The 24,971-nt window shown below is 47.6% G+C and overlaps 1 protein-coding gene across 2 annotated transcripts; it reads left to right on the top strand.

The window, feature by feature from the left end:
- Positions 1-4,844: 4,844 nt before the first annotated feature.
- CDC42EP1 (CDC42 effector protein 1) lies at positions 4,845-23,408 on the top strand. 2 transcript variants are annotated; one of them, XM_066634424.1, is made up of 4 exons: positions 4,845-5,009; positions 8,631-8,787; positions 13,393-14,430; positions 20,287-23,408. In XM_066634424.1, exons 3-4 carry the CDS (start codon positions 14,013-14,015, stop codon positions 21,186-21,188), a joined length of 1,320 nt encoding a protein of 439 aa, XP_066490521.1. In that variant the 5' UTR covers positions 4,845-5,009; positions 8,631-8,787; positions 13,393-14,012; the 3' UTR covers positions 21,189-23,408. The 2 variants fall into 2 exon arrangements, with proteins under 2 accessions (XP_066490521.1, XP_066490520.1); XM_066634423.1 differs by lacking the exon at positions 8,631-8,787.
- Positions 23,409-24,971: the final 1,563 nt, after the last annotated feature.

Here is a 24,971-nt window from a genome sequence, read left to right on the forward strand (position 1 = left end):
TATACAGTTCGTATCCTGGAATAGCCATATCTCACTGGTTCATTCTGTTCCACCAGATTTTTGTTATGCCCTCTAAGTTTATGTTCTGCTTTGCAATCAAGCCCTCCAACTCCCCAGTCTTGGCTCAGATGCTTCTGGTATCTGTGTACAAATGTATATACATTGTGTCCTCTTCCAAGTGCTGTTGGCATGTGCCTTTTCCCCTGTGGCCTTTTACTCTGTTTGACCAGCTGTCATGTCTTCCAGTAGATTCATTTCCAAACTGTACCCTTTCTCCTTCTGGATGGTCGCAAACATTTACATCTTCTACAGATGATTTGAACAAAGCTACCCAGCTCCTGTTGGCTTTGCCCCAGGAAATCTACATTCCAAAATATTCCAGATTACTATGAACCACCAAATAAATCACTGGGGGGGGGGAATTATGATGCCAATCAAGAGCCCCAAATGGTTGGCAACCTTCAGTCTCGAAAGACTATGGTATAAGCCTACAGCACCCGGTATTCCCAGGCGGTCTCCCATCCAAGTACTAACCAGGCCTGACCCTGCTTAGCTTCTGAGAGATCAGACAAGATTGGGCATGTGCAGGGTAACAGAGCCCCAATTTGCACACAAAGCATCATGGTATTATAAGAGAAGTGGAGCGCAGCCAGGGCTGGCCCATCCATGAGGTCAACTGAAGCAGCTGCCCAGGCAGCAGATGGGTGGGGGGCACCCATCTGTGTCCACATACTTGCCTCCACTGCTCTTCCTCCTCCTTCTCCTCCCACTCTCTGGATTGGAGAAGTAAGAGAGGGACTGAGAGGAAGAGGAAATGCAAGGAGAGTGCTGAGAAAGAACACTGAAGAATGCAAAGAGCAGAGGCCGGTATAACATTGGGTAAAAGGGGAAGCATTTGGCATGCCTTCTCAGGCATCAAGAAGTCATGGGCACAGCCAGTTGCACCTCTCCCCAATTGCCTTTACACAGACACCACTGCACTTGCTAGGGGCATGAGGTGGCTGCAACGGCCCTTGAGGTTTGCATGCAAGGGTGTGGGCAGCCCTTAGAATCCCTGACTATCCCATGTTTTTCTGCTGCTGCATATTGGGAAGCACGGTCAGGCTACAAGCCAAATGTAGAAATCTGCGTTTCCTTAATGCAGAATATACCTCTTCATCAAGGATGCACATGATAAGGAAGCAAAGTAACCAGTACTTCCTTTCTGGCAGAGTGTAGGACAACCCACACTCAAGCCCATACATTCTAGCCTCAATATTCCTGGTGTCCATCCTAGCTGCAACAGGGTCTGTCCCCATTGCTTTGCAGGAGACTCTCTCTTTCCTATTAAGACTTCCCCAGGAGGTGTTTGCACTGGCACTTTCTCCTCAGGTGTGTTTGCACTGGTGCTTTATCTCAAGAATTAACAAACTTCTGGCACATAGAATCTGCCCGTACCATGGCAAGGCTTGCACACGGCCAGGACGTGGGCATTGAAAACAATGTCTTCTGAGCCAACCGAGGGCAGATCTCCATTCAATGCCTGTTTCAACAGCGGAAAGGAAACAGTCTGCTTTGCCCCACCTGGGGAGAACGTAGTGTTCAGAACATCCCTGCTGGCATCCACACCTAAACAGTCTAGGGTTGCGTGCAGCTGATCAGAAGATTGGTTGATGCCCCACCCTACCCTCTGCCATCTTGAGCATTGTAGCTGCACTGCCGGAGTACACACTGCATCCAATAGTGGTGATGGGGGGGGGGGGTGAGGACAAAAAAATAAATTGTGAATGCACCTTTAAATTACGAAGGCTGCAATCCTGACACTTGTAGCTGATTGTTCTGCCAATACCCATTTTCCTGGGAGTAAAGCCCCACTGAGCACACTTCTGAGTGGACTTGCCTAGGATTGTCCTATAAGGGAGCACATGTGATGAGCTGTGTGGTGTGCCACATGGAGAGGCATTTTTGATCCTTGTAGTGCCCTGTAGATCTGGAGATTAGAGCATTTGCAGAACCAGTGTAGATGTGGCCTTCTGCATAACCGGATGTATGAACGAGTTTTTGACCTCAAGCCATTGATAGGTCCTAGTAACAGTATTACTGTATCAGACTGTGGCTTTTGCACTTTTATTTTCTAGCAGACCAGTGCTATTTACAACTAGTTAACTTTGCCTTCTTTTTACATCTTCCACACTTTCAGTTTCGCACTAATTGTGCACCAGAAGTATAGGAGGTTTGTTTGGGAACATGCTTGTGAATCCTCTTTGACTTTGCTGCTTTTTCCCCTGGAAGAGGCTCAGGGCTTTGAACAGATTTACAACAGGCAAGCATTCAATAGGTATTGCATGTCCCCCTCCCAACAGGGGAATGTAGTGTAGGGGGAAATTGCATCTCTTCCTTGGATGGTAACTTTGATCTTTTCCCAAGAATGAAATGCTCATGTCCACTAGAATCATCCAAATTATATGGCTACATTTCTGGGGATTCTTGAGCGAGAAACAAAAACACCAAGCATCTGCATGGCACTTCCAAAGGTTCAAAGCACTTAATGTGTGTTCTCTTGTCGCGATCCTCACAACAACCTTCTAAAGCAGTGCTTTTCAAATAGTGGGGTGAGCATCACTAGTGGAACTTTACAGTATGGCAGATTTTACTTGGCCTTATAGATTAGTTCATGTGTGTATGGAGCACTTCCACTGCCCCAGGGACCAAACTGCACTGTCTGGTCTAACCCCCGGAAGTGGAGATGGATGGAGCCACTGTGGCAACCCTGATCTCATTCTTCTGAAGGGGGCACCTTGTTGAGAAAGGACGCTGAGCTGAGGAGAGACGAAGAAGCAGCAGCAACTGGAGAAGGCTCTCCCTTACTGAAAAGGAGTTTCAGTGCTTGATTTCACCCACAGCAGCCATCCCTGGAGACAGTGATACAGTACTTCCAAAAAAGTACTTGTAGTTGAGGGGGGGGGGGCTGAGTGACTTGCCTAAGAACACCTAGTGAATTTATAGCAGAGGCAAGATTCAAATCTTGGAGTGGCAGTCAAGAGGTTCCAATATACAGCTGAATCTCTTTGCCACAGTGCTGCCCCAGATCTCGCCATAGCTGCTTCCCATTTCATCTGCTACCAAATCTTTTAAACACATGTTCAAAGTACAGTACTGGCATCCTCAGTACCACAAATGAAAGCAGTTCCAGAGGCTGAGAAGCTTCTCCAGTCCCCACAGATCTCATAACTAAAGCCCAGCCACACCATTCCCACTTTTCAGCTCCCTGAAGATGGGGACATGGAGCATAGGCCAGAATCATATTCTAAACTGGCGGTATATAAATACCTGTATCAACAAACAAACAAACAAACAAACAAACAAACAAACAAACAAACAAACAAACAAACAAACACTGGTTTTAGGAGAATGGTTATGTCCAAGGACACTGGTTCTCAAACATTTAGCACCAGGACCCACCTTTTAGAATGAGAATTTGTTGGAACCCACCAGAAGTGATGTCATGACGGGAAGAGACAACATGATCAAGCAGGAACATTTTTAACAAACCTAGGCTGCAATCCTAACCACACTTACCCAGGAGTAAGTCCCATTTACTAGCATTGTTAAAAGCATATGCATAGCAGCCTGTTCAAAGTAGAGGTCTGTAACAAATGCAGTCAAATGCAATGGTAGAATCAAGTCTAACAAATAAAATATTGAAATGAATAAGGACGCACCAGAACTTGGCTCACGACCCACCTAGTGGGTCCCAACCTACAATTTGAGAAACGCTGTCCAAGGGATATATTGTTCCTTCCTATAGTTTCTTTCTGAAGAGGCTGGACTCTTCACTCACAACAGGAGAAGAAGCTGAATGCTTCCCACATGCACTGCCTCCGACGTATCCTCGGTATCACCTGGCAGGACAAAGTTCCAAACAACACAGTCCTGGAACGAGCTGGAATCCCCAGCGTGTAAAAAGTGCTGAAACAGAGACGCCTGCGTTGGCTTGGTCATGTTGTGAGAATGGGTGATGGTCAGACCCCAAAGGATCTCCTCTATGAAGAACTAGTGCAGGGAAAGCACCCTACGGGTAGACCACAGCTGCGCTACAAGGATATCTGCAAGAGGGATCTGAAGGCCTTAGGCATGAACCTCAACAGATGGGAAACCCTGGCCTCTGAGCGGCCTGCTTGGAGGCAGGCTGTGCAGCATGGCCTTTCCCAGTTTGTAGAGACACTCTACCAACAGACTGAGGCAAAGAGGCAAAGAAGGAAGGCCCATAGCCAGGGAGACAGACCAGGGTCACACTATACTTGCTCCCAGTGTGGAAGGGATTGTCACCCCCGAATTGGCCTTTTCAGCCACACTAGACGCTGTGCCAGAACCACCATTCAGAGCGCGATACCAGAGTCTTTCGAGACTGAAGGTTCCCAACACCATCAACAACAGTTTCTTTGGTGAACATGATGTCTGGTTTGGAACAGTAAGCAAATCTCATTTGGCTTGGGTGCACTTAATGACTATGGGGTCCCACTCAATTTGATGGCCCCAAACTGGAATATTTTGCTTTTTAGAGAATCTAGAGGGAGAGGGAACAGGGAAGGAGTCTGCAAGAGGGTGGAACTCCCAGCCCTTCATTCAAAATTCCAGATTCTTTGTGGGAGGACAGCCTTATTTGGAAAGGGGGGGGCGAGGATGGGACTCAGGAGTTCCTGAATCTCCCTCCTCTGGACTTTGGAAATTCATCTCTGGACTTCATTCCCAGGCGGCCCCGCATTGGCCAGCAGATGCTGAGCCCGCCCACCCCTGCTCACATCCCCTGCTCGTTGCCTTCTGCCTCCTGGAGCTCCAGTGCTATGCCCGCAGTGAGCGGAGAGGGGAAGCTCGGAGCGGGCGGGGGGAGAGGGGTCTATCGCGTCATTGACATTGACCCAGCGCGCTCACCCCGTCCTGGGGGGGGGGGGAGGCGCCTGCCCTCTGTCCACAAGGCTGCTCGGAAAACTTCTTGGGAAGCCCCAAAAGTTCATCTTCTCCAGGAAAAGGTAAAGTTCCAAAGTTCCCCTTTTGCCTGCGTGTCCCTCCAAGAATGGCAGGAGATCGCGAGTTGGAGAGCGTGGAGTGGGTTGGGGGTGGCCAAAGAGAGGAGGGGTTGTGGGGAAAAGAACCCAGGGGGCGTCGGAGACCACTGGGAAGAGAGGTGGAGAAGCAGGAGCTCAGGCTGCCTTCTGATCCACCATTGCCTAGGAGTAAACCCTACTCTGACTTATTTCTAAGTAGGCATTGCAAAGGATCGGGCTCTCTCAGTGGACTGGGGCTGGGCGAGTCGTGGCAACAACATGGGACTAGGAGGGTCTGGGAGAGGAGAGGGGCAGAAGGAAACGCAGAAGGGGGGATGAAATGGGGGGTGTTTGGTGGGGAATCTGGGAGAGGTTAAGCCTGAGAGAGTAGATGACAGATGAGTAAGGGCCCAATCCTAGGCATATCTACTCAGAAGTAAGTCCCACTGAATTCAGTGGGGCTTACGCCCAGGAAAGTGCACATAGGATTGAAGCCTAAATGGGGAAGGGGGAATTAAAGCAAAAAGCCAGGTAGGAAGAAGTGGGTGTAGAGAGAAGGGATGGTAGGATAGCAGTGGTCTTCAACTTTTTTCATGCCACAACCCCAATATATTAAGTATAAGACTTGGGACCCCAACATTGATCCTGCCTCCCTCCCAGGATTCTATCCTCCCACCCCATCACCCTTGCCACCCCCTGCCCCTCCCCGTAATGCCGTCCCAGCACTGTTCACTGTATCCAAATATTCTTGTAAGAGAGCACAGAAAAAGTTACCCTGAAACCTGGTACTGGTGAAAGCTATTTTAGCACAATTGCTAAGAACCTGGACTGGGACACCATCTCTTGGTACCTGAAGGGTTACACCAGATGCCTCCCCCTTTACCTAAAGGGCTAAAGGGCTAAAGGCTAAAGTGCTAAAGGCCAGTGCTCTTCAACCTTTTTCATTCCTGTAAGTTGCTACGACCCCACAACTGAGGCTTTGTGACCCCACTGGGGTCCTGACCCCGAGGTTGAAGACCACTGGGACAAAGGACTAGCAAGGAAAGGGTAGACAGAGAAAGGGTGCTGAATCTTCCATCCTGGAGTTATGTCTCATCCCGGGCTAAAGCTACTTTTCTTTTTTTAACAAGGAAAGCAGGAGTGTGCATGTTCCACAGTAAGTGCAAGATTCAGACTGAGTCTGTCTGGGAAAAACTCCCCGTGTGCTCCATACATCTAAGCCTAAAAAGTGACTCACTTTTCTTTCCAAGGCTTGGGAGGCTCAGGCTGCCTTTCTCCAACTCTCCCAGACAGACCAGAGATGGGGAAAGGTTGAGAAAGTCCCATCCAGCCTGCTCTACCCATCAGGACAGGGCACTGTTGGTCCTAGGTTGCCAGAGTTTTAAGACCTGTGAGTGGAAATCGACACTTGAACCTTATTGCAGAGAATCTCCACTTGGTACTGGAACTCTATGGTGCCCATTCCGTTCTCTGACCACCCTAGAGATGATCTCTTTCAGCCTTTGGTGTGCCCACTCTTAAGAGTTGTATCTGGGTCCATCCATGTACCTAAGTACAATCAGCTGGGGGCAGTTTTTCAATGCAGCTATGAGGGCTGGTCAAAGACCTCCTAATGCCTGAAGTGGCATGTCAAATGCTGCCCCCCCTTACCCAAGGATGTGTCAGCCTCTGCTCCTCCCACTCTCCAATGTTCTAGCTCAGCAATCTCCTCCCCTCTTTGTTTCCTCCTTCTCTGGTTGGCAACCTTCAGTCTTGAAAGACTATGGTATAAGCCTACGGCACCCAGTATTCCCAGGCGGTCTCCCATCCAAGTACTAACCAGGCCTGACCCTGCTTAGCTTCCAAAGGAGGAGCAGTGGAGGCAAGTAGGTAGAGATGGGTAGAGATGTAGGTATGCAAGATGTAGGCAAGTAGGTAGAGATCCCCCCCACCTGAGGAAACTGCTTCAGTTGGCCTCATGGATAGATTCGTCTTGGCAGGTACAATCAGTGTACTGTGTACATGGATCGTTGATCTAAACAACGAAAGTCGGTATAGTCATTCACACAGAGATGCGTACTTGGGTACAGGCATTCTGCACATGGAAACAGCATAACATCTGGACCTTCTTGCTGGGAAACTGGTTTGGGTTCCAGTAGTGGTGGTAGCTGCTAGAAGCCCTTTTGAACTTGTCAGAGCAAAATTAAACTTAAATAAAAGACTCACTTATTATTAGTGGCTCTGGTGCCACTAACAAAAGACCTTGAAAAGATTCTGTGTACCTGTTATTGGCCTGTTGCCTCTTTAAATAAGGGGCATCATACAAGCCTAGTTAAAGGTCATCAAAAGGTGAAGGATGATGAGGGAAAGATGTTGACCAAGAAATATTCAAGAGAGGTTAGAGGGGTAGGGGAAAGTCCTTTGGTAGTTCTCAGTGGTGATGGACTCCATAAAACAATGACTACAATCCTATGCACACATATTTGGGAGTCAACATCACTGAACACAGTGGGATTGAGTAAACATGCTTAGGATTCCACAGCACATATGGCAAATAAATGAACAGTTAGACAGGCAAACACGGGAACAGAACAAAAGCCATTGTTCCTCTGTTGACCAGACAGTCACAAGCTTTCCTGAAACAAAGGAATAACTGGCCTATGAATTCAAGTGAGTAGGAAGGACTGTTTTGTTCCTGGGCAGCTCAGCTCGGTAAAATCTCAGCAGCAGTGGCAGCACCCCGGGTTGGCAGTGGGAAGAAGGAAAGAGGGAGCCAAGCCAAAGATGGAAGATAAGGAGCTCAGTGAAGCCCATGGTACTCTGGTTTTGGCATAAGCCCGAGGCTCTCCAGCTGCAAGGGAAGGGCAGTGCCCGCTCTTGGCGACAGGGCCAGCGAGGAGCAACAATCCCCACTTTGAGCTAATGGTGTTTGTCAGGAACTGGGACGCAAGAGGAGAAAAGCCTCTCAGGGGAGTATTCTAGGCAAGGAGCCGTTCCTGATCTCAGCCAGGAAGTCAGCTAAGACCCGTTCCATTCTCCTCCCTTTCCCCACATCTTCCCACTGTTTCCATGGTGATGCCCACAAGTTGGGCCTGCCTCATTGGTAAGCTGACCTTGCAAGAGAATGACTAGGATGGGAAAGCGAGGAGTAGACTGTAGAGAAACCACATGAAACGCTGCCAGTTTGGCAAAAAGGTGGTGGTTGTTAAGAATATTTATACAGTATTCTGTTTTTCCCCCAAATGTAGTTCCCAAGGCAAGTCACATGTTGATTGGATTGGCTACACTATGATTGGACAGTACCAAAACAGTATATCTGCTCCAAAATTACAAGAGCCCTGACCAATGTTGCACTTCAGAATCATGCCTGTCAGCCTTTCCTAGTGTCTCCATTTGAAAAAAATGGAGCATGTGACAAATCTGCTCTTGGGCACCAAAACAGGAAGAGCTCAGAATCTGTTCTCCTCCTCCTGTTCTTTTGGGGCACTGTGACCCACAGAAGGCTCTACAGACAATGGAAAGTATCCCTGTGGTATGTGGAGATATGAAGACTAAGGTGAAAGTGGTAATGTATGTACATTAGGGTTGCCACATTTTTTCTGACTGGGCTCCTGTGCCTGTGTACAGCTGCAGACCTTCCTGCTGAAGATTGCCATCCATGGAGATACAGCAATGGGAAAAGGCTTACCTGTTGAATTCCTGCTTACTTTGCAACTGTTAAAGTCAAAGGAGCCCTGCCAGGAAAAAAAGATGACAACCCTAATTTACACTGACTACATTGGAGGTGACCAATATTTACTGTGCCCTTAATGACTGGGTGGCAGAATGGCTGGATGGCAGATGGGCAGAAAGAATAATAATAATAATAATAATAATAATAATAATAATAATAATAATAATAATAATAATAATAATAATTATTATTATTATTATTATTATTATTATTATTATTATTATTATTATTATTATTATTATTATTATTGTTGTTGTTGTTGTTATTGTTATTATTGTTATTATTGTTATTATTGTTATTATTATTATGCCGCTTTTCAACAAAAGTTCACAAAGCGGTTTACAGAGAAAAATCAAATAACTAATGGCTCCCTGTCCCAAAAGGGTTCACAATCTAAAAGATACAAAACACCAGCAGACAGCCACTAGAAAAGACACTGCTGAGGTGAGGAGGGCCAGTTACTCTCCCTTTGCTAAATAAAAGAGGAGCACCCACTTGAAAAAGCGCCTCTTCCCCAATTAGCAATTTAACAGGTGAGTCTTTTCCCCATTGTTGTATCTCTGTGGGTGCAATCCAAACCTGCGCTGGAGCAGGCAAGCCAGGAGGCTTGCGCTGCATCCAACGCAGGTTCGTTGGATGCAGAGGCTCAGCCACTGGCAAGGTGAAGCTCTTTCCCTTACCCCTGGGTAAGGGCTGCGAGCCCCTATGGGTCTCCTCAGACCTGCGCCACCTCTGGAGGTGGTGCAAGTTCAAGGAGAGCGGAGCGGCTGGAAGCCGCTCCGTTCTCTCCAGGGACGGGGGTTGGGATCCTGCATAACCGCCGGGTCCCAGCCCCGCCCCCCACTCCTCACATGTCTGCCCCCGGGGCCGCCCATTGCCCACCCTCCCCCTGCCCAGAGACGTCCCCTCCCATGCCCACCTTTGCCGCTTGCGTTGGCACGAGCGCACTGACACAATGGTGGCATGGGAGCCACCGCAGAGGCTTCTGCCTGCCTCTGCACATCGGCACATCTAAATGCGCTGACGCGGCCCCCAGTCATGGAGGCGAAAACATCCTTTACGGCACATTTATGACCTTTCCCATGCCGGCCCAAGTCCGCATTTAGGATTGCACCCTATGTCTCTATGTTTGGGAAACTGCACCTGCTGAATTTCTGCCTGTCATGCACATGTTAAGCCATTTCTGCCCAACATTGCATATATGCAACAGGGACCAAATGTGTACACCTGTGGGCTGGGCAAAAATGAGTTAAAGCTGAAGCCCTGACAGAAAGAAGCTGGCAACATTACCACTGCTTCCGATCTAATGAGTCTATGATATCTGATTTTACATTGTGCAATGGCTAGTTTATTATGTACAATATTTGATAACTTTCTTTGCTTTCTTCCCTGGAAAGAATGGTGGAGTTCATGTTTTTAGAAATTAATAAAGAGTGTCTTGCATTCTTTCCTAGCCAGTTTGTTTAGGGAAAACTCTAACCTTTCAAACCCAACACAAGCACGTTTACCCAGGGCTGGTTCAAATGCTACTGTCTCCCACTGGTATTTTTAGTGCTATGTGTAGGAAAGGTGGGAGAAAATGGACACAAATTCATCTTCATCATGGGTAAGGGGCTAAATGGAAGCCTGATGCAAATAAGGTCCAGTTCGGGGAGTTTTTCCGTGTATAACACTTGCAGCTCATTGTCCTGACATTACAAAAACTTGCATCTGCAGCCCATTTAGTTTCCTGTTTTCCTACATGAATCAGACAGAAGGAGAAGTAAGAGCAGGACTTATTGTCTAAGGCCTGTGACGTAGTTACACAAATCACTCCCCCTAGGTTTACCATTTTATGACCTTTTAAAATAAACAAAAAAAAAATCCAAATTATAAGTACACCCTAGCCGTTACAGAACTCAGTCTCAAGCAAAAAGTAGAAAAAGCAAAAAGTGCAGGGGGGGGGGGGTTAATGAAAAACAGCAAAGCTTCCCTGCTTGCATAGCCATTACTGCAATCTGATGGTTTTCGGACTGGAGGAGTTTGTCAGAGGCTGTGTGCTCCCTCCCTCTCGTGTGGGAAGCTATGTCTCACACTATGTTTGCTTTAAAGGCAAACAAGCAGCAATGGGGATCAGAGCTTAGCGGCCATGCAAGCACATCCTTGCATACAACCCCAGTTTTCATCTCATGTAAAAAGGTTGGGAAAGATTCCCCCTCCCCCCTAGACCTCAGAGAGTGGCTGAGCATACAGTCCTAGACCCGGCTGAGCTGACTCTGTGGCAGGCAGCTTCGTATGTTCAAGTGGATCATTTCCATTATGCGGGGACAGGAAACAATACTGCTGGCACTGAATGGGACAACCACATGTAAAGCATACAGAGAAGGAAAAAGTATTATTTCAATCATTAGGAAAGGCCCACTGTATGATCTCTCCATGAAGACTTTCCCTTTCCCCATATAGAAGTGAACACCACTTCCCTAACCTTTTGTAGGCAGAGCAGGGGCACCAGCTGCCCCAGGTAAAGAGAAAGGAACAGAGGGTAACTGTTTCAATTCCATGCTTTAAAAAGCAGCTGATATTTGTCATACATTCCAATTGGTTTTTTGAATCTTTTCTTTGCCAGCTTCTGACTCTAGTAGATAAGAGGGGCCTTGAGTGAGCAAACAGGACATGGAAACACACATGGCACAGAACAGAACCATTCCCAACCAACTCTGTGAGGTTCTCTCCTAACAGACCTAGCCCATCTATCCATTCTCTTCTTCCTCCAGGATAGGAAGAGGGGAATGAAGCAGAAGAGGTAGTATGTAGGAGAAGCGTGGTGGGCTAGAGCACAGAAAATACTCTAGCCCAGGGGTGCCCAAACCCTGGCCTGGGGGCCACTTGCAGCCCTCGAGGTCTCTTAATGTGGCCCTCAGGGAGCCCCCAGTCTCCAATGAGCCTCTGGCCCTCCGGAGCTTTGTTGAAGCCCGCAGTGGCCCAACGCAACTTCTCTCAGCGTGAGGGTGACTGTTTGACCTCTCGTGTGAGCTGTGGGATGAGAGCACCCTCCACTGTTTGCTCTTTCACATTTGTGATGCAGCAGCGGCAGCAAAGGAAAGGCCAGCCTTGCTTTGTGCAAGGCCTTTTATAGGTATTGAGCTATTGCAAGACCTTCATTCGTTCACATAAGTTCATCTTTAATATATTCATTTATGTAAACTTATGTAAATTTATTCAAATTTTAAATGTAAATTAATTCTTTTTCCCCCCGGCCCCCCGACAGTGTCAGAGAGCTGATGTGGCCCTCCTGCCAAAAACTTTGGACACCCCTGCTCTAGCCCACCACTCTCTGCTCATCCACATTTTTCTCTTTCGTTCTGTCCCCCTCTTCCTTTTCCAGTCTCAGGAGGAGCAGAGGATGGTGTATTACTAGGTATGGGGAGGGCAACATTTGGCACAACCCCTCAGGTGTCTTGGGCCAAGTTTCATCTACCTCCTCCAAAGCTAGAAAGGCATTTGTTTGAAAACTGGTCAGAGGGGAATTCTTGCTTTCCCCAAAGAGCACAGATCCTGTTTGTTAGAGAGCCAGTGAATCCAGAAGCACGACTGCACTAGGACATTTTCACGTGCTTTAGTGCCAGCCAGAAACGTGAAAGAAGTTGCTCCCCCAAAGAAGATTTGATGTGTCACACCAGGAGTCCCTCCTCGCAAGCCACATGGGAGCTTGTGCTGTTTAGTCTGGGCAACCATTGCTAGCCATATTATTATCCCCATCTCCAGTATAGGTTGAGAAATCATGTTTGGAAATCAGGCACACCCATGCAATACATCCAGCCCTACCAAAACAGCAGCATGCAGGCATCCCTGTGTCATTGGGAACACTAGAGAAAGCACCACCACATCAGAGGTCATAACGGACATCCTTGATCACAGGTAACTTGCAGGACCCTGGATACACTCATCTTTCATGGGGGCCATATTTTGAACTGAACAAGGGCTGAAGGAAAGGGCAACATTTGCCTGTGACTCGATTCACGTGAGGCTTGCAGGAAGCTGCTGAGTGAATAGAAAGGTCAGGGTTGGAACGTCGGGCTGCGCTGAGGGCCATATTGGGAACTCCTGCAGAATGCAGTGAGGCCCTGGGCCACCAGCATACCTGTCAGTTCACTTGCTTTTTTCTCTGTACCTGTATATATTTATCTATCTGGCTATAGTCTGTTCCTCTGCTTTGGCATCACCTCTCTCTCCAGTACAGCATATGCACATGAACAGAGAGTCAGTGAAGTAGGACAAACCTTCCTTCCACCAAATCCCATTTCATCAGCTCTTGATGGCCATCCTGAGTCACGCTGGAGGAGGGGAGGGCAAAGGAAACCGTTCTTTCTTGTACTAACTAGCAGAGTTCCTGCTATCCCTAGAGCTGCCTGACCAACAGAGCTGTATAAATAGAACGCATTACAACACTTAAGCATAGCAGGCTGAAAACATCACACCCACCTCTGCCATCTGGTGGGAGACCCGAGAAGGAGCCTGGCTTAATCAAAGTTGTCCCTCGACTTTAGCACAAGACAAAAAGTCCATTGTGCTCCAGTTTGGTAACAGGAACGTGAAGTCTCTCTCACACACTCCTGGAACTGCCACCTTCAGAAAGTCTCTTTTCAGGGGACTCACCTTTCTTTCTGTCTTTTCCAGGATGTCTTGTGCAGGAACCCATTAGGATCAAGGCATTTCTCCTGAGAGTCCCACTCTGGCTCCTGTGACCTGCTGCCCCATCTGTTAACCAGGTTGAATGAAAGAAAGAGACAGAGGGAGAGAGAGAGCAGGCGGAAGAAGAATCAGTGGATTAACATTAATCCTTCAGCTTTGCTCACTTCCAGCCAGACAGGAGCAGCCACCAGGCTAACAGCAGGCTCCTCGGTCACAGCTTTGTCCCCTGACCAAGGTGGGCGATTGGGATCTCTGTCCACACTCATACCCTCTGCATTCCTAAAAGTCCAGACCTGCAAGCAACAAATCAGCTCGGAGGCTTCATGAAAGCTGTGAAGAGGTGCTACCAGAAGCGACCAGGGAGAGGGGTGGAAGTCAGATACCCACTCCCTGCTGGAAGCCCAGGAGTTCCATGACAGGCTGGTCTGGATTTTCTGAATAGCTCAGAAGAAAGAGGGCAGAAGACAGAAAGGAAAACACGAGTGATGGGGGACCCTGGAGTGTGATCAACCACTGACAGACACAATACACACTCCTTCAGAGTAGAAGCCACCTCTTCTGAGGACCAACCTTCTGAAAGAGGATTTCAGGAACCAGGCCAGGAGATGAGTCTCGGGAAGTTACCTGTGATCGGCTGGGTGTCCGGCTCCCACAGCAAGCGCCGCCTGAAAACTGAGCTGACCCCAGATATGATCAGCCCACCACTGAGGGACTTCCGCCATACCATGCATGTGGGACGTGGCGGTGATGCCTTTGGGGACACATCCTTCCTCAGAAACCATGGCGGGAAGGAAGCTAAATACAACAACTTCTTTGCCCGGACCCTGAGGCACGTGAAGAGGAGCCCTCTAAGGAACCGGGGGAGCAGGAGCAAAGAGGAGACCTCACCAACACCTCCCGAAATCTCACCTATCATCAAGAATGCCGTGTCGCTGCCACAGCTGAACGAGAGTAACTATGGGAATGATGGCTTTGGCATGACATTTGCCTTCAAGAGCACTCCCAACAGCTTCTCTGACTATGGTAAGTGGTCTCTAGAGTGGCATCTGGATGGTCTTGCTTCAGACCTGTGCGTGTGCCTCTGTGCAGTGGAATCAGTCATACAGATCTCTTTGTGACATGAGAATTCTGTACAGCTGTATGTTTAGAGCTGACAAGTACCATGTATATTTAAGAGAAAGTCTCTGAGTTTGAGGAGATCCACAACAGATCTCATCCATAGTATGCCCATTCGTTGTACCTTATGTGTCTCTCTGCTCAACTAGCTCCTTTTTCTTAGCCCTCACTTGTTTTACATGCAACACAATCCAACAGCTTGCTGTACTAGCAAATCAGCTGTTTCAATAGGACATACTGGCTCCCGTGTCATTGTAATGACCTATCAACAAGCATGTGAAGTGAGAGTTTTCCAGGGGCATTGAGGACCAAATATGTGTGTGCAAGTGATTAGTTCTAGAGTCCTTCTAAGGCAGTACAATAAAGTAGGTATAAATTGAAGCTTTCTGGCTGGGATGAGCTCTCCAGGGCTCACAGAGTACTTTCAAACGTCCTTTTCCCCCTCGTAGCAAAGAATGCTCCACTGATTTCACTCACCCTTTAGCGACGGCTCTTCCAATATACTTTGAATCTGATGGTACCACAGCAGTGGGGTAGAAGCAGTCATATTTCTGCCTAGTCATATAATCCCAGAATGCACTTGGCGTTCTCCTGGCGCAATAGCAGAAAGGCCAGAAATAGATACACGTTTTCGTCCACCCAGCTCACCACAGTGGCTTGAAGGCCTGGAAATGGAAAGTGTGGTTAAGAAAAGGAAAAGATGAGGAAAGGGTGGGGTAAACCATCCAGTATAAATATTGATGGATGCAAAAAGGATAGAAGAAAGCATAGCAGACCCTGGATGTTTGATTAATAGTGTCACAGGCAGCTTATTTGCCTCTAAGCGGAAAATGCAACATAAGGATCTAATACATGACATGAATAAATTCATTCTCCTTAGGTAGCATAGCTCCAAAATTGTGCTTTAACTGCTTCCCTAGTACCTTCACATCTTATCTGTTGCTCCATATTGCTTGTGTGTTGTTCGCTTTGATCGAAAGCAGCATTTCTCAACATTTGTCCCCGACTGCACCAATTCACACAGTCCACCTACTGGAGGTCCCACCGAAAGTAACTGGCAATGACGTCATCATTGGTTACTGCCAGATTGGGAGGCCAGACACAGCACATCAAACACTGATAAGAAGCTCAGGGAGGACAGGAGAACTTTTTTGAGCTTACAAAAGGTCCCTGCTGGAGCTCTGCCTGCTGAGGTGAGCCTCCTACTGCCGCTTGTCGCGTTTGCATTGCTGGGCAGCAGGGTTTGGGGGCCCTGTGAGTACCACCACACAGCACTTCAAGTACCAGCAGTGGTTCGAGTACCACTGGTTGAGAAACACTTATCTACACTACACCTGAAAAAGACATGGTTCAATGGTATGGACAGAGCCTATGAACATTATGTAGTAGTTGTGGTAGTTGTAGCAGTAGTAATGTGTTTAAGTACAGTATAAATTCTTTCACAAATTATGCTGAATCCATAGAAGGGGCAGTGGATACCATCCCATTTCCCCCTCCCAGGTGCATTCCTTGTAGTCTGTGAAGAGAGACCTAATAATTTTTGCTTTTGAGATATATTTGAGCTGTGATGTGAATGAAGTCATAAATCAAGAAAATGGACTCAGATTTTGTTGAGGTTACTTTCTGCATGGATCAGGGATTGAGGAGCGTGGCAAGACAAAGCCAATGCAAGACATCTAAGGGTGTAATCCTAGGTGCCCTTTTTTGGACCATAAATTTTAGTGAACACAGGGCCCAATCCTACCCAACTATCCAGCACCAGTGCAGCCAAAGTGCAGTCTCGATGTAAGCAAACAAATATTCCCTTATCTTGAGTAGGCCTCCATGAAAACCCCTTCCACCACAGGATGTAGTGCAAGCCCTGTTAGCACAGCAGCATCAGTGCTGAAAGTTGGATAGGATTGGGCCTACAGTTGGTTTTCCATCTTTCCCACATAGGACTCACCTGTCAAGCTGAACTTTGGTTTTTTCAAATGCTCAGTACACAAGCCCAAGTGAGGTGATGTTCAGTACTTTGTGGGGCAGTCTTTTGAGAAGCATTGGGAAGGCTTGTCTATCTCCGACTGGGCTGTTTGTCTTCCGCACCAAATGCCAAGCAAGCAGCTGTTAGGAAAGAGGACTCGAGTGCATTGAGGAAGGAATTTCACGCTTATTTCTCAGAGCAGAAAGGGAAAGAGGACAAGATGGGGAAAGGGTGGTAGCAGTGGCATCGCTAGAGGGGGTGCAAAGCACTAAGTTGTGCAGGGAACCACACCATGGCGTGCAGGTGGCCCCTCCCCTTTGGAGTCATTCAAGGCAGTGGCAGCAAAACAGAAGCGACAACCTCCATTTTGCTCCCACTGTGGAAAGGCTCAGAAGGGGAGGGGCCGCTTGCACGGCACAGTGAGGCTCCCTGCAAAATCTAGTGCTTTGCACCTTCTGTAGCTTCCACTTCAAAGTATATTGGAAGAGCAGTCACAAAGTTGTGAGTGAGATCAATGGAGCATTCTTTGCTACCACTTAGCTAAGAGGGGGAAAAGGACGTTTGAAAGTACTCTGTGAGCAGTGAGGCTCCCTGCAAAACCTAGTGCTTTGCACCCCCTCTAGCTACGCTACTGGGTGGAAGTGCAGGTGCTGGAGCAGGAGGGAAGTGCAGACCAGCTACCCAGATGGGGCAGCTGTGCTCCAGTATGTGAGGCTGGGCTTTTGTTGAATGTATTGCTAGCTCCTCCTAATGTGGACAGCCTGTATCCTTCCACTATACATCCCACTGCCCCACATAGGCTGCAATCCTAACCACACTTTCCTGAGAGTAAGCCCCATTGAACAAAATTGGGCTTACTTCTGAGTAGACCTGGTTAGGATTGTGCCCATAACCAGATAGTCCAAGCTAGTTCCAGTGCTTGAAATCAAAACCTGGGCTAGCATCGTGGCTCTTATTGCTTCAACGTAGAGGCTGCTTTCTCTTAGTACAGTCGTTGCCTTTCCACTATAAATCCTACTCGCTGCAGCATTTGCAGCATTGAGGTAGGTCTAAGAAGGAGATGAATAAGGGCCTCTGTTCTGTGCTCCTCTTGCTAAGACCCTGATCAAGGCAGACGCAGGGCAATGCTGCCCTCTGTTGACCATTGTGAGTCACGCAGGTGTTGCGGTGGACCTAGTTTATTCTTTTTCATCTTTGCCCACACCAATCCCAGCTTCCTGAGCAAAGATCAGGGTGAGCAGCCTTTTAAGTATAGGCCTCATTTCCCATTTACCCAGTTTGCCCAGTCAATTTTGCTGTGTAATCAAGTCTGCTTTCCTGTTGCTCATTATATATCAGCAAGTGTAACCAACCGTACTGTTTCATTGCTCAGACCAAGCCATCCCTGCTGCATAATGGAGAAATTTGTTCTGCCCTTAATATAATGAGGATTGCAGGATATTTACAGAGGCTATTGGCAAAGGCAGCCAGCATTGATGAAGCCACTTTCTACTGAGTCAGACGATTGTCCATCTAGCACAACATACTTGCTGAAGTTTTAGATGGGGGTGGGGTGGTTTTTCCCAGCCCTACCTCGATATGTCAGTAATTAAGCGTGAGCCTTCCTGCATGCAGAGGATATATTCTACCACTGAGCTAAGGTCCTTCTCCAGTTTATACCAGGGTGTCCTTATTGATTCTCAAACTTGTGCTTTGGGGCACACTGATGTGCCATTAAAAGGCCTGCCTTAAAAAAGTAAGCTATCATTTTGGACCACCCATCCCTCTGCCTGAAGGAATGAGAAGGCCTCATATAGCATTGATTCTCCTGTCTCTCTGAATATGGACCCTCCTGACCAAGGGAAGAAGGATTCCCTGATGCAGCCTGCACTACAACCAATAAGTACAGGGAATCCAAAAAGCATCACAGTTACTCCAAAACTCGTGATCCCATCTCTGAGCCATGACTGATTGGTTGAAGGAGAGGGTGGGATGTCAGGAGGGTTATATTGAACTGGGTTGTCCCACAGCTACAAGAAAGAAACCTTGCTGATGATCCCAGGTTCATTCCCTAGCAAACACTGGGTCCAGATGGGCCAGTGGCTGACTCAGGATAAAGTGGCTTGACATGTTCATACAGTCCTACCCATTGCTCTGGGAACTGATTGGGAGCAATATATGTGTGTCTATTTTAGTGGAAGACTGCAATGTGTCTCCTGTTTTTATTCATGGTTAGCAAAATTTGGGCTGCCTTTAACCCTTATTTGCCAGAATATGGGGAAAGATGGGCAAAAATGCAGTATATCTGTGGTCTTTAACCTTTTTCATGCCGCGGCCCCAATAAATAAATAAATAAATAAATAAATAAATAACTGAAGTATGAGACTGGGGATCCACTGCCAATCCCGCCTCCCCTCCTGGGATCTGATCTGCCCCCATTGGTGCCTACCCCCTGCCTGCCCATTTCCCCTACCTCTTGTGTCTTCACAACAACCCTGTGAGGTGGACCCTGAGCTGCAGAGCACGACAACAAGAAGAGGCTGTGCAGGATTATGTCAAGAACTCAGTTTTGATAAGGCATTACCATTATTGGATTGGGTCCCCTCTCTTGCGCAGACTTTGAAAGATTGCCGTGACTCTCAAAATGAGGTTTCGTGACCCCATTGGGGTCCCGACCCACAGACTGAAGAATACTGCAGTATATCATTGTCATTCTGAGCTGTTGCATGATTTCTGTGCCACATCTAGTACTGATACGGTTGAAGAGAAGATGGATACTGGGTTAGCTCAGGAATGAACAATTTGCTCTCAGCCCTGAGAGCTACTCACTGAAAATAAGCCACTGAGCTGTGACTAATTTGCATATTTTAGTTGCATACGATTAACATAACATGCAGGAGCATGGCAAATGTGAATCAACCTGCGCTTGACACAGTGTACTCGCCCTATGGTGGTCTTATTCTGATCAGAATGGTCTTATTCTGAAATTGTCATCCTCTGATGCACGGAAATTCTGACAAAGCCCTTTAAAAATCCCATCAGTTGTAGGACATGATCATCATTAGATCTGCTTTTTTGTTCTTAAGCCTTTGGCCTTTGTGCTATCACAAAGCACAAAGCTTTGTGGTAACAGTTCTCCAATCAGGGAAGGAAACATGCTTCAGAATGAAAGCTGTAATTCTTAGCATTCTAACACATATGGGCAGACCACTTAAAATAGCTCTGCTCTTCCCTGGAATACAGTGTGCCCTTCTCATCTGTGGGCTAGGCACTTGTGGATTTGACACAACATGGGTGCAATCCTTTGTCTGAAGGGTCTCAAGGACCTCCTGGATGCAACCGGGTCTTCCGATTGCGCCCAGGAGGTGTATTGAGGCAAGGGGAGGCAAAAAATGAGGCTTCACTGTGCCTCAGAGGGCCTCAGGAGGCCTCTGAAAGGCCAACTTTGGCGAAAACCAGAACTGCTTTTTGGAAGCCTCCAGGAAGCCTTCTAAGGCTTTTTTTTTGGCTGAAAACTGGAAGTGCCTTTCTGAAGCCACCAAGCCTGGGCACTTCCAGTCACATCCAGGAGGTCCCTGAGGCCCTCTTTGCAGATTCTGTTATCTACAGATATCAGTATCCATGGGGGGTCCAGGAACAGATCCTCCACAGATGCCAAAGGTCAACTGTAGTTAAAGAATGATCATGATCCACCCACATTGTTTGCAACCTGTGACCATAGCACGGCCATCATCCTATTCTTCTGTTTGCACACCAAGGGTTGACTGGTTCTCTCACTCTGTTATACTTTTCTCTCATTCTTGTTTCTTCTATTTTTTCAGGGTTGGAATCTGGGTTCTGCACCATCCCTCGTTTTCCTCGCTCAGAGAAGACTCAGGAAAGCTCCTGCGTTGCCGAATCAGCGTTGACGCGTTCAGACTCCTTGCTGTCTTTCCGCCTTGACCTTGGCCCCTCCCTGATGAGTGAACTCCTCCATGTCATGAGCTTCTCCGGTGACTCCAGTCATGGCAGCAGTAGGGGAAAGGAAGAAAGAGAGGAAATCAAAGCCCCAACCATCGCCACCACCGATACCTTCTCACCTCTTCACTTGAAGAGCACCAGGGCAGAGGACTCTTTGCCATGGAGATCAGGGTCACCTCATGCTTCATGTGAAGAAAGCCCAGTGGGATCCAACTTTTGGGGTCACTCTGAGCCTAGTTTGCCATTAGGACACTCAGTGTGTCACAATGGAGATTCTCATTCCCTGGAGTTGTCTCAGGATGGGTCACCTTATTCTAGGAGAAAGTCTCTGAGCTCTAAGCTAGGAGCAGTAGCCACCGAGGGAGTGATGCCAAGAGAGACCCCTTGGCAAGGGTACCAGCATGACTGCAACATGGAATCCAGCGAATACAACCGGGCAGCCCAAGTTCTAGCTCGCCATTACAGCCCAGGAGGCACATATTGTGACCTTCCGCATCAGGAAGAATCAAGAAGCCAAGCCTCTTGGGAAAGTCCAGATGCCAACACATGGCGTTTGAAGGCTGGGGCAGCAGCACGACAGGAACACATGGCCAGATGGTGCCAAAGAGCAGAGGAAAAGGAGGAAGAAGAGGAGGCAGAGGAAGAAGAGGAGGAGGAGGAGGAAGAGTTCTCAGGAGATGGGGCAACCATTGTTAGGGAGCGAAACAGTGATTCCTTTGAGTATGTGGATGATGAGGAAGAGGATGATGAAGTTAAGGTTTGAATAGCCATATATACTCTCATGGGACCTCTGGTCATATGCCCAAGAAATACCAGTGTCAAAGGGAACAATACAGCTTGCAAGCTGACAGCCTGGAAGGAAGACTCACAGGCTTAACCTTCTTTGGAGATGGTCTAGATGGCAATAGGCAGGTGAAGAGGGGAACGTATTTCTCTACCTTGCTCTTCCCTCCTCACCCTGAGAATGGGATGGAAGAAGAGCAGAACCACAGAGAGTGGGTATCAGGCCCTAGTTGCACATTCATGGTGGTCTCCTCTCTGCCACACAGCCAGTGTTTAAAGACATGGTTGAGTCCACGCCCTCCTTTATTGGTTGACCAGTTTTGCCACTGCAGGCAGAAAGAAATTAACCTTGAGGGGAAAAAAGGTTGATAAGACTCTCTGTATCTCTGTCCAAACACTTATAGGAAAGCAAGAACTATGAAAAAGTAGGAAACCTGAGCTCTGGGAAGAACAGGAAAAACCACAGAATGTGAGGTTTCCTTCAATGTAACATGACCCACCCAGCTATCAAGAGATTTCTCTGTCGACAGAGGGAAACATTACCAGGGCAGTTCTTCCAGTTAGACATACTGGCTTGTCCGAGAAGTTCTCTCCCTCTCCTCTCTCCCTCTCCTCCTGTTCCCTCAAGGGAACACCAAACTTGGATTGGACCTGAAGACCATTATTTGGTGATCCATCCATTTCTTCTTTTATTGAAAGGAGATCAGATCAGATCTATTCAGTGTAGTTCTAGTGCGTGTAGCCCTTTATTGTTTTTCATTTTCACATCCCAATGGAAGAAACATTGTCCTGGTCTTCTACAAGGCATCATTCTGAGTCCATGCCAACAGAGACTATCACTGGTGTTATTTTTCATCTTGTTCCTAGGAAGTGCACAGGAAATCAACTCAAAATCCTTCCTCTCATGTTCCAAGGATATAGGAGAATCCAGTTGATTGACTGAGAGGCAAAGCAAAATCTCTTTTCTTACTACCCTCTGGATCCACAAAAGCAAGAGTACATGATTTATGGTCCATGCGCAGTATTGGATTCTCCTATTTTGTTCCCAGTTCATAAAGCCCTGTGCAGCTATTGTGCCTCTTCCATGGGCAGCTCCTTCTGGGAGAAAACTAGGAAAAAGTGGGTCTCACAGCGAGCCAGGCACAAGCTATGGGCCAGCTGGCCTCAAGAACCATTTTATAATGAGGTTATACAGTCCTCGAGAGGGACTATACCACTTAAGGTCTCATTGGGGGCAGGGAGAGATGTTAATTTGAAGGGGGTCTTCATATGAAATGTGCTCTCACAGCAACAAGGTATCACTCCAGAAAGAGATGGCTCAAATAAGCTTTGAGGTGGGAAATAAGTGATTTTCACCTCATGTGAAAAGGTGGACCAAGCGGAGGCTGAGTCATTTCATTATGCTTCTTTTGAAGAGGCCCTCAAACAAAAAGGGTTGGTAAGGGATGTTGTGCTCCCGTAGTAACAGCATGAGAATCAGGCTCCTAGTCCAGCTTCCCTCCTGCCTACAGTCTGCATATTTGAGAAGATACTCATGCATGGTCATCTTCCAAACCACGCCTTCCCGCCCCCCCCGGCCTGTCTGCATTTTTCCATGGTCAAATCACCCTGCTCTCAAGAAGCGATGAGAAACAAAAGAGATAGGGTGGTTGCCAGACAGCAAAGTCCTGGTGTTCAGAGGACATCTCAACTACCAGGAAGAGAATCATGTCTTGGCATCTGATTCTGCTGCAGTAGGAACAAGAATGCAACCCATAATGCTTTTGACCTACAGAAATCAAGTTTAAAAGGTCCAAGAATGAGCACTGGGAGGGGGTCTGTCCTCCCTCAAATGGTTCCCTGAAGTTGTTAGCTTGGGTATGTGCCCAGTAGAGGTTAGACACATTCAGGAGAGCACATGAGGAAAGACACACAGAGCAGGGCTTCAGAATTACAGCCCAATCCTATGTGTGGCTACACAGAAGTAAGTCCCACTTAGTTCAGTGGGGCTAACTCCCAGGAAAGCATTCATGGGATTGCAGCTTTATTCTCCCCAATGTTTGAGAGTGGGGAGTAAGACAAGGAATTGTTCCATCACCCAGTAATATATACCTCCCCTTTTCCCCACACGGTTCTGTCCAGCGAAAGGCAATATGTTCAACTATTTCATTCCGGCTGTGTTCGAAAGTATTAATAAATAAAGAGCATATGATTTCTCAAAGGCTCAGGAATCCTTGCTTAGCCTTCCCTCTCCTGCCTGATGTCTCTGCTCATTGTGGGGTATTGGATGACGGCATTTCATGTGTCCTCCAGGCAATGTGGTCTCTCTGGAATGAGCCTGTTCTCTCTGACACTCACACAGGAGACCTTTGTGCCAAGACGGAGATGTCTGAGAAGTGAGGTCACAGTGGTGTCCTCACAGCACTCTGATTGTTCACGGGTTGGCTGAAGTTGGAGGAAGCCCAGTCCTGCATCTCACTGACTAATTAGCTGTGGGTGACAGGAGTAGGGAGAGGAAGGCAGGAAATAACAGATGGGATATCATAAACCAGCACTGTGGGGGGAGGTGCTGTCCAATGGCTGTTCCTTACTCCATGGGGTTATAACTTGTCAACCTCAGTCCACTGTTGCAGCAACACAAACAGCTGCACCCATCTTGGCAGAGCATCAGCAGTCACTGGCTGGCCAATTGCAAGGGCTGGAGTCCAGGAAATGTTGGGTTAAATCTTAAAAGTGCAGGGATTGGGAATTTCTGAAAAACCAGGCTCCACTGTACAACCCAGAGACTGCACTCATTTTTTCTCCATAGACTTAGGGCTCAATCCTATCCAACTTTCCATTGTTAGTTCAACCATGCCAGTGGAATGTGTGCTGCGCTGTGCCGTGGGGGGGGCAGTCACATAGGCCTCCTCAAGTTATCTTGGGGCTGCATCAGCACTGGAGAGTTGGATAGGATAGTGCCCTTAGGTTAGGGGAAATCTTCTGTAGGGCGCAATCCTAACCAACTTTCCAGCACTGACTTAGCTGCAATGCAGTCCCAAGGTAAGATAACATGCGTGCCCTTAGCTTGAGAAGGCCCCCTTGGCTACCTTCCCACTGCAGGATGCAGTGCACACCACATTGGCACAGCTATGCCAGTGCTGGAAAGTTGGTTAGGATTGTACCCGTAGTCCTCTTCACAAACATCTCTCCAAGCAATTCCTGTATTGTCTGATAAGCTTCAAATCCCCTCCTTTTCTCCTTTGTATCCCTTGCACTTATTACTGTTCTTCTCATTATTACAATTTTGTGTGTGCGCGCACACGTATATACAGTGTGTGTATGTATGTATGTATGTATGTATGTATGTATGTACATATATCTGAGCTGCAAAGCAACTGCAGGAGAACAGTATATATACACCGAGTGCTGCTGTAATCATTCTTGTCTTGGGATTTCAGCTTTCAAGGCTTTTGCAATTCAGCTAAGCCAACTTCAAGAGGCTCAAGTGAGGGTCCTGACTCTACTCTCCACCCTATACGTGCTGCACCACTTCAGAGTCCATGAAGTGTTCCTCCTGCAGTTGCTCTGCAGCTCAGATTCCTCTTTTTCCAAACTGGAAAAAATGGTGTTTTGATTGGAGAGGAAAGCGTGATTGACCGGGCAACTTGCTTTGGCTCCCAATTAATACATGATGCACCAGAAGTTAGCAGCCCAAATGATCACAACACTAGAACAGAGGCATGTAAAGAGCTGGTGTGACAGTGGCTAAGAGACAGGCAGCCCAGTCCTAACTTGCACTGGA

The sequence above is a fragment of the Tiliqua scincoides genome, chromosome 7 (assembly GCF_035046505.1).
Source record: "Tiliqua scincoides isolate rTilSci1 chromosome 7, rTilSci1.hap2, whole genome shotgun sequence".
NCBI classification, from domain to species: Eukaryota; Metazoa; Chordata; class Lepidosauria; order Squamata; family Scincidae; genus Tiliqua; species Tiliqua scincoides.

What these genes read in the sequence shown, in the direction of transcription:
- CDC42EP1 (XM_066634424.1), top strand. Translation starts at nt 14,013, where the DNA reads ATGAGTCTCGGGAAGTTACCTGTGATCGGCTGGGTGTCCGGCTCCCAC. An exon ending in CAACAGCTTCTCTGACTATG is followed by an intron (nt 14,431 to 20,286) that starts GTAAGTGGTCTC and finishes CTATTTTTTCAG; the next exon opens with GGTTGGAATCTGGGTTCTGC.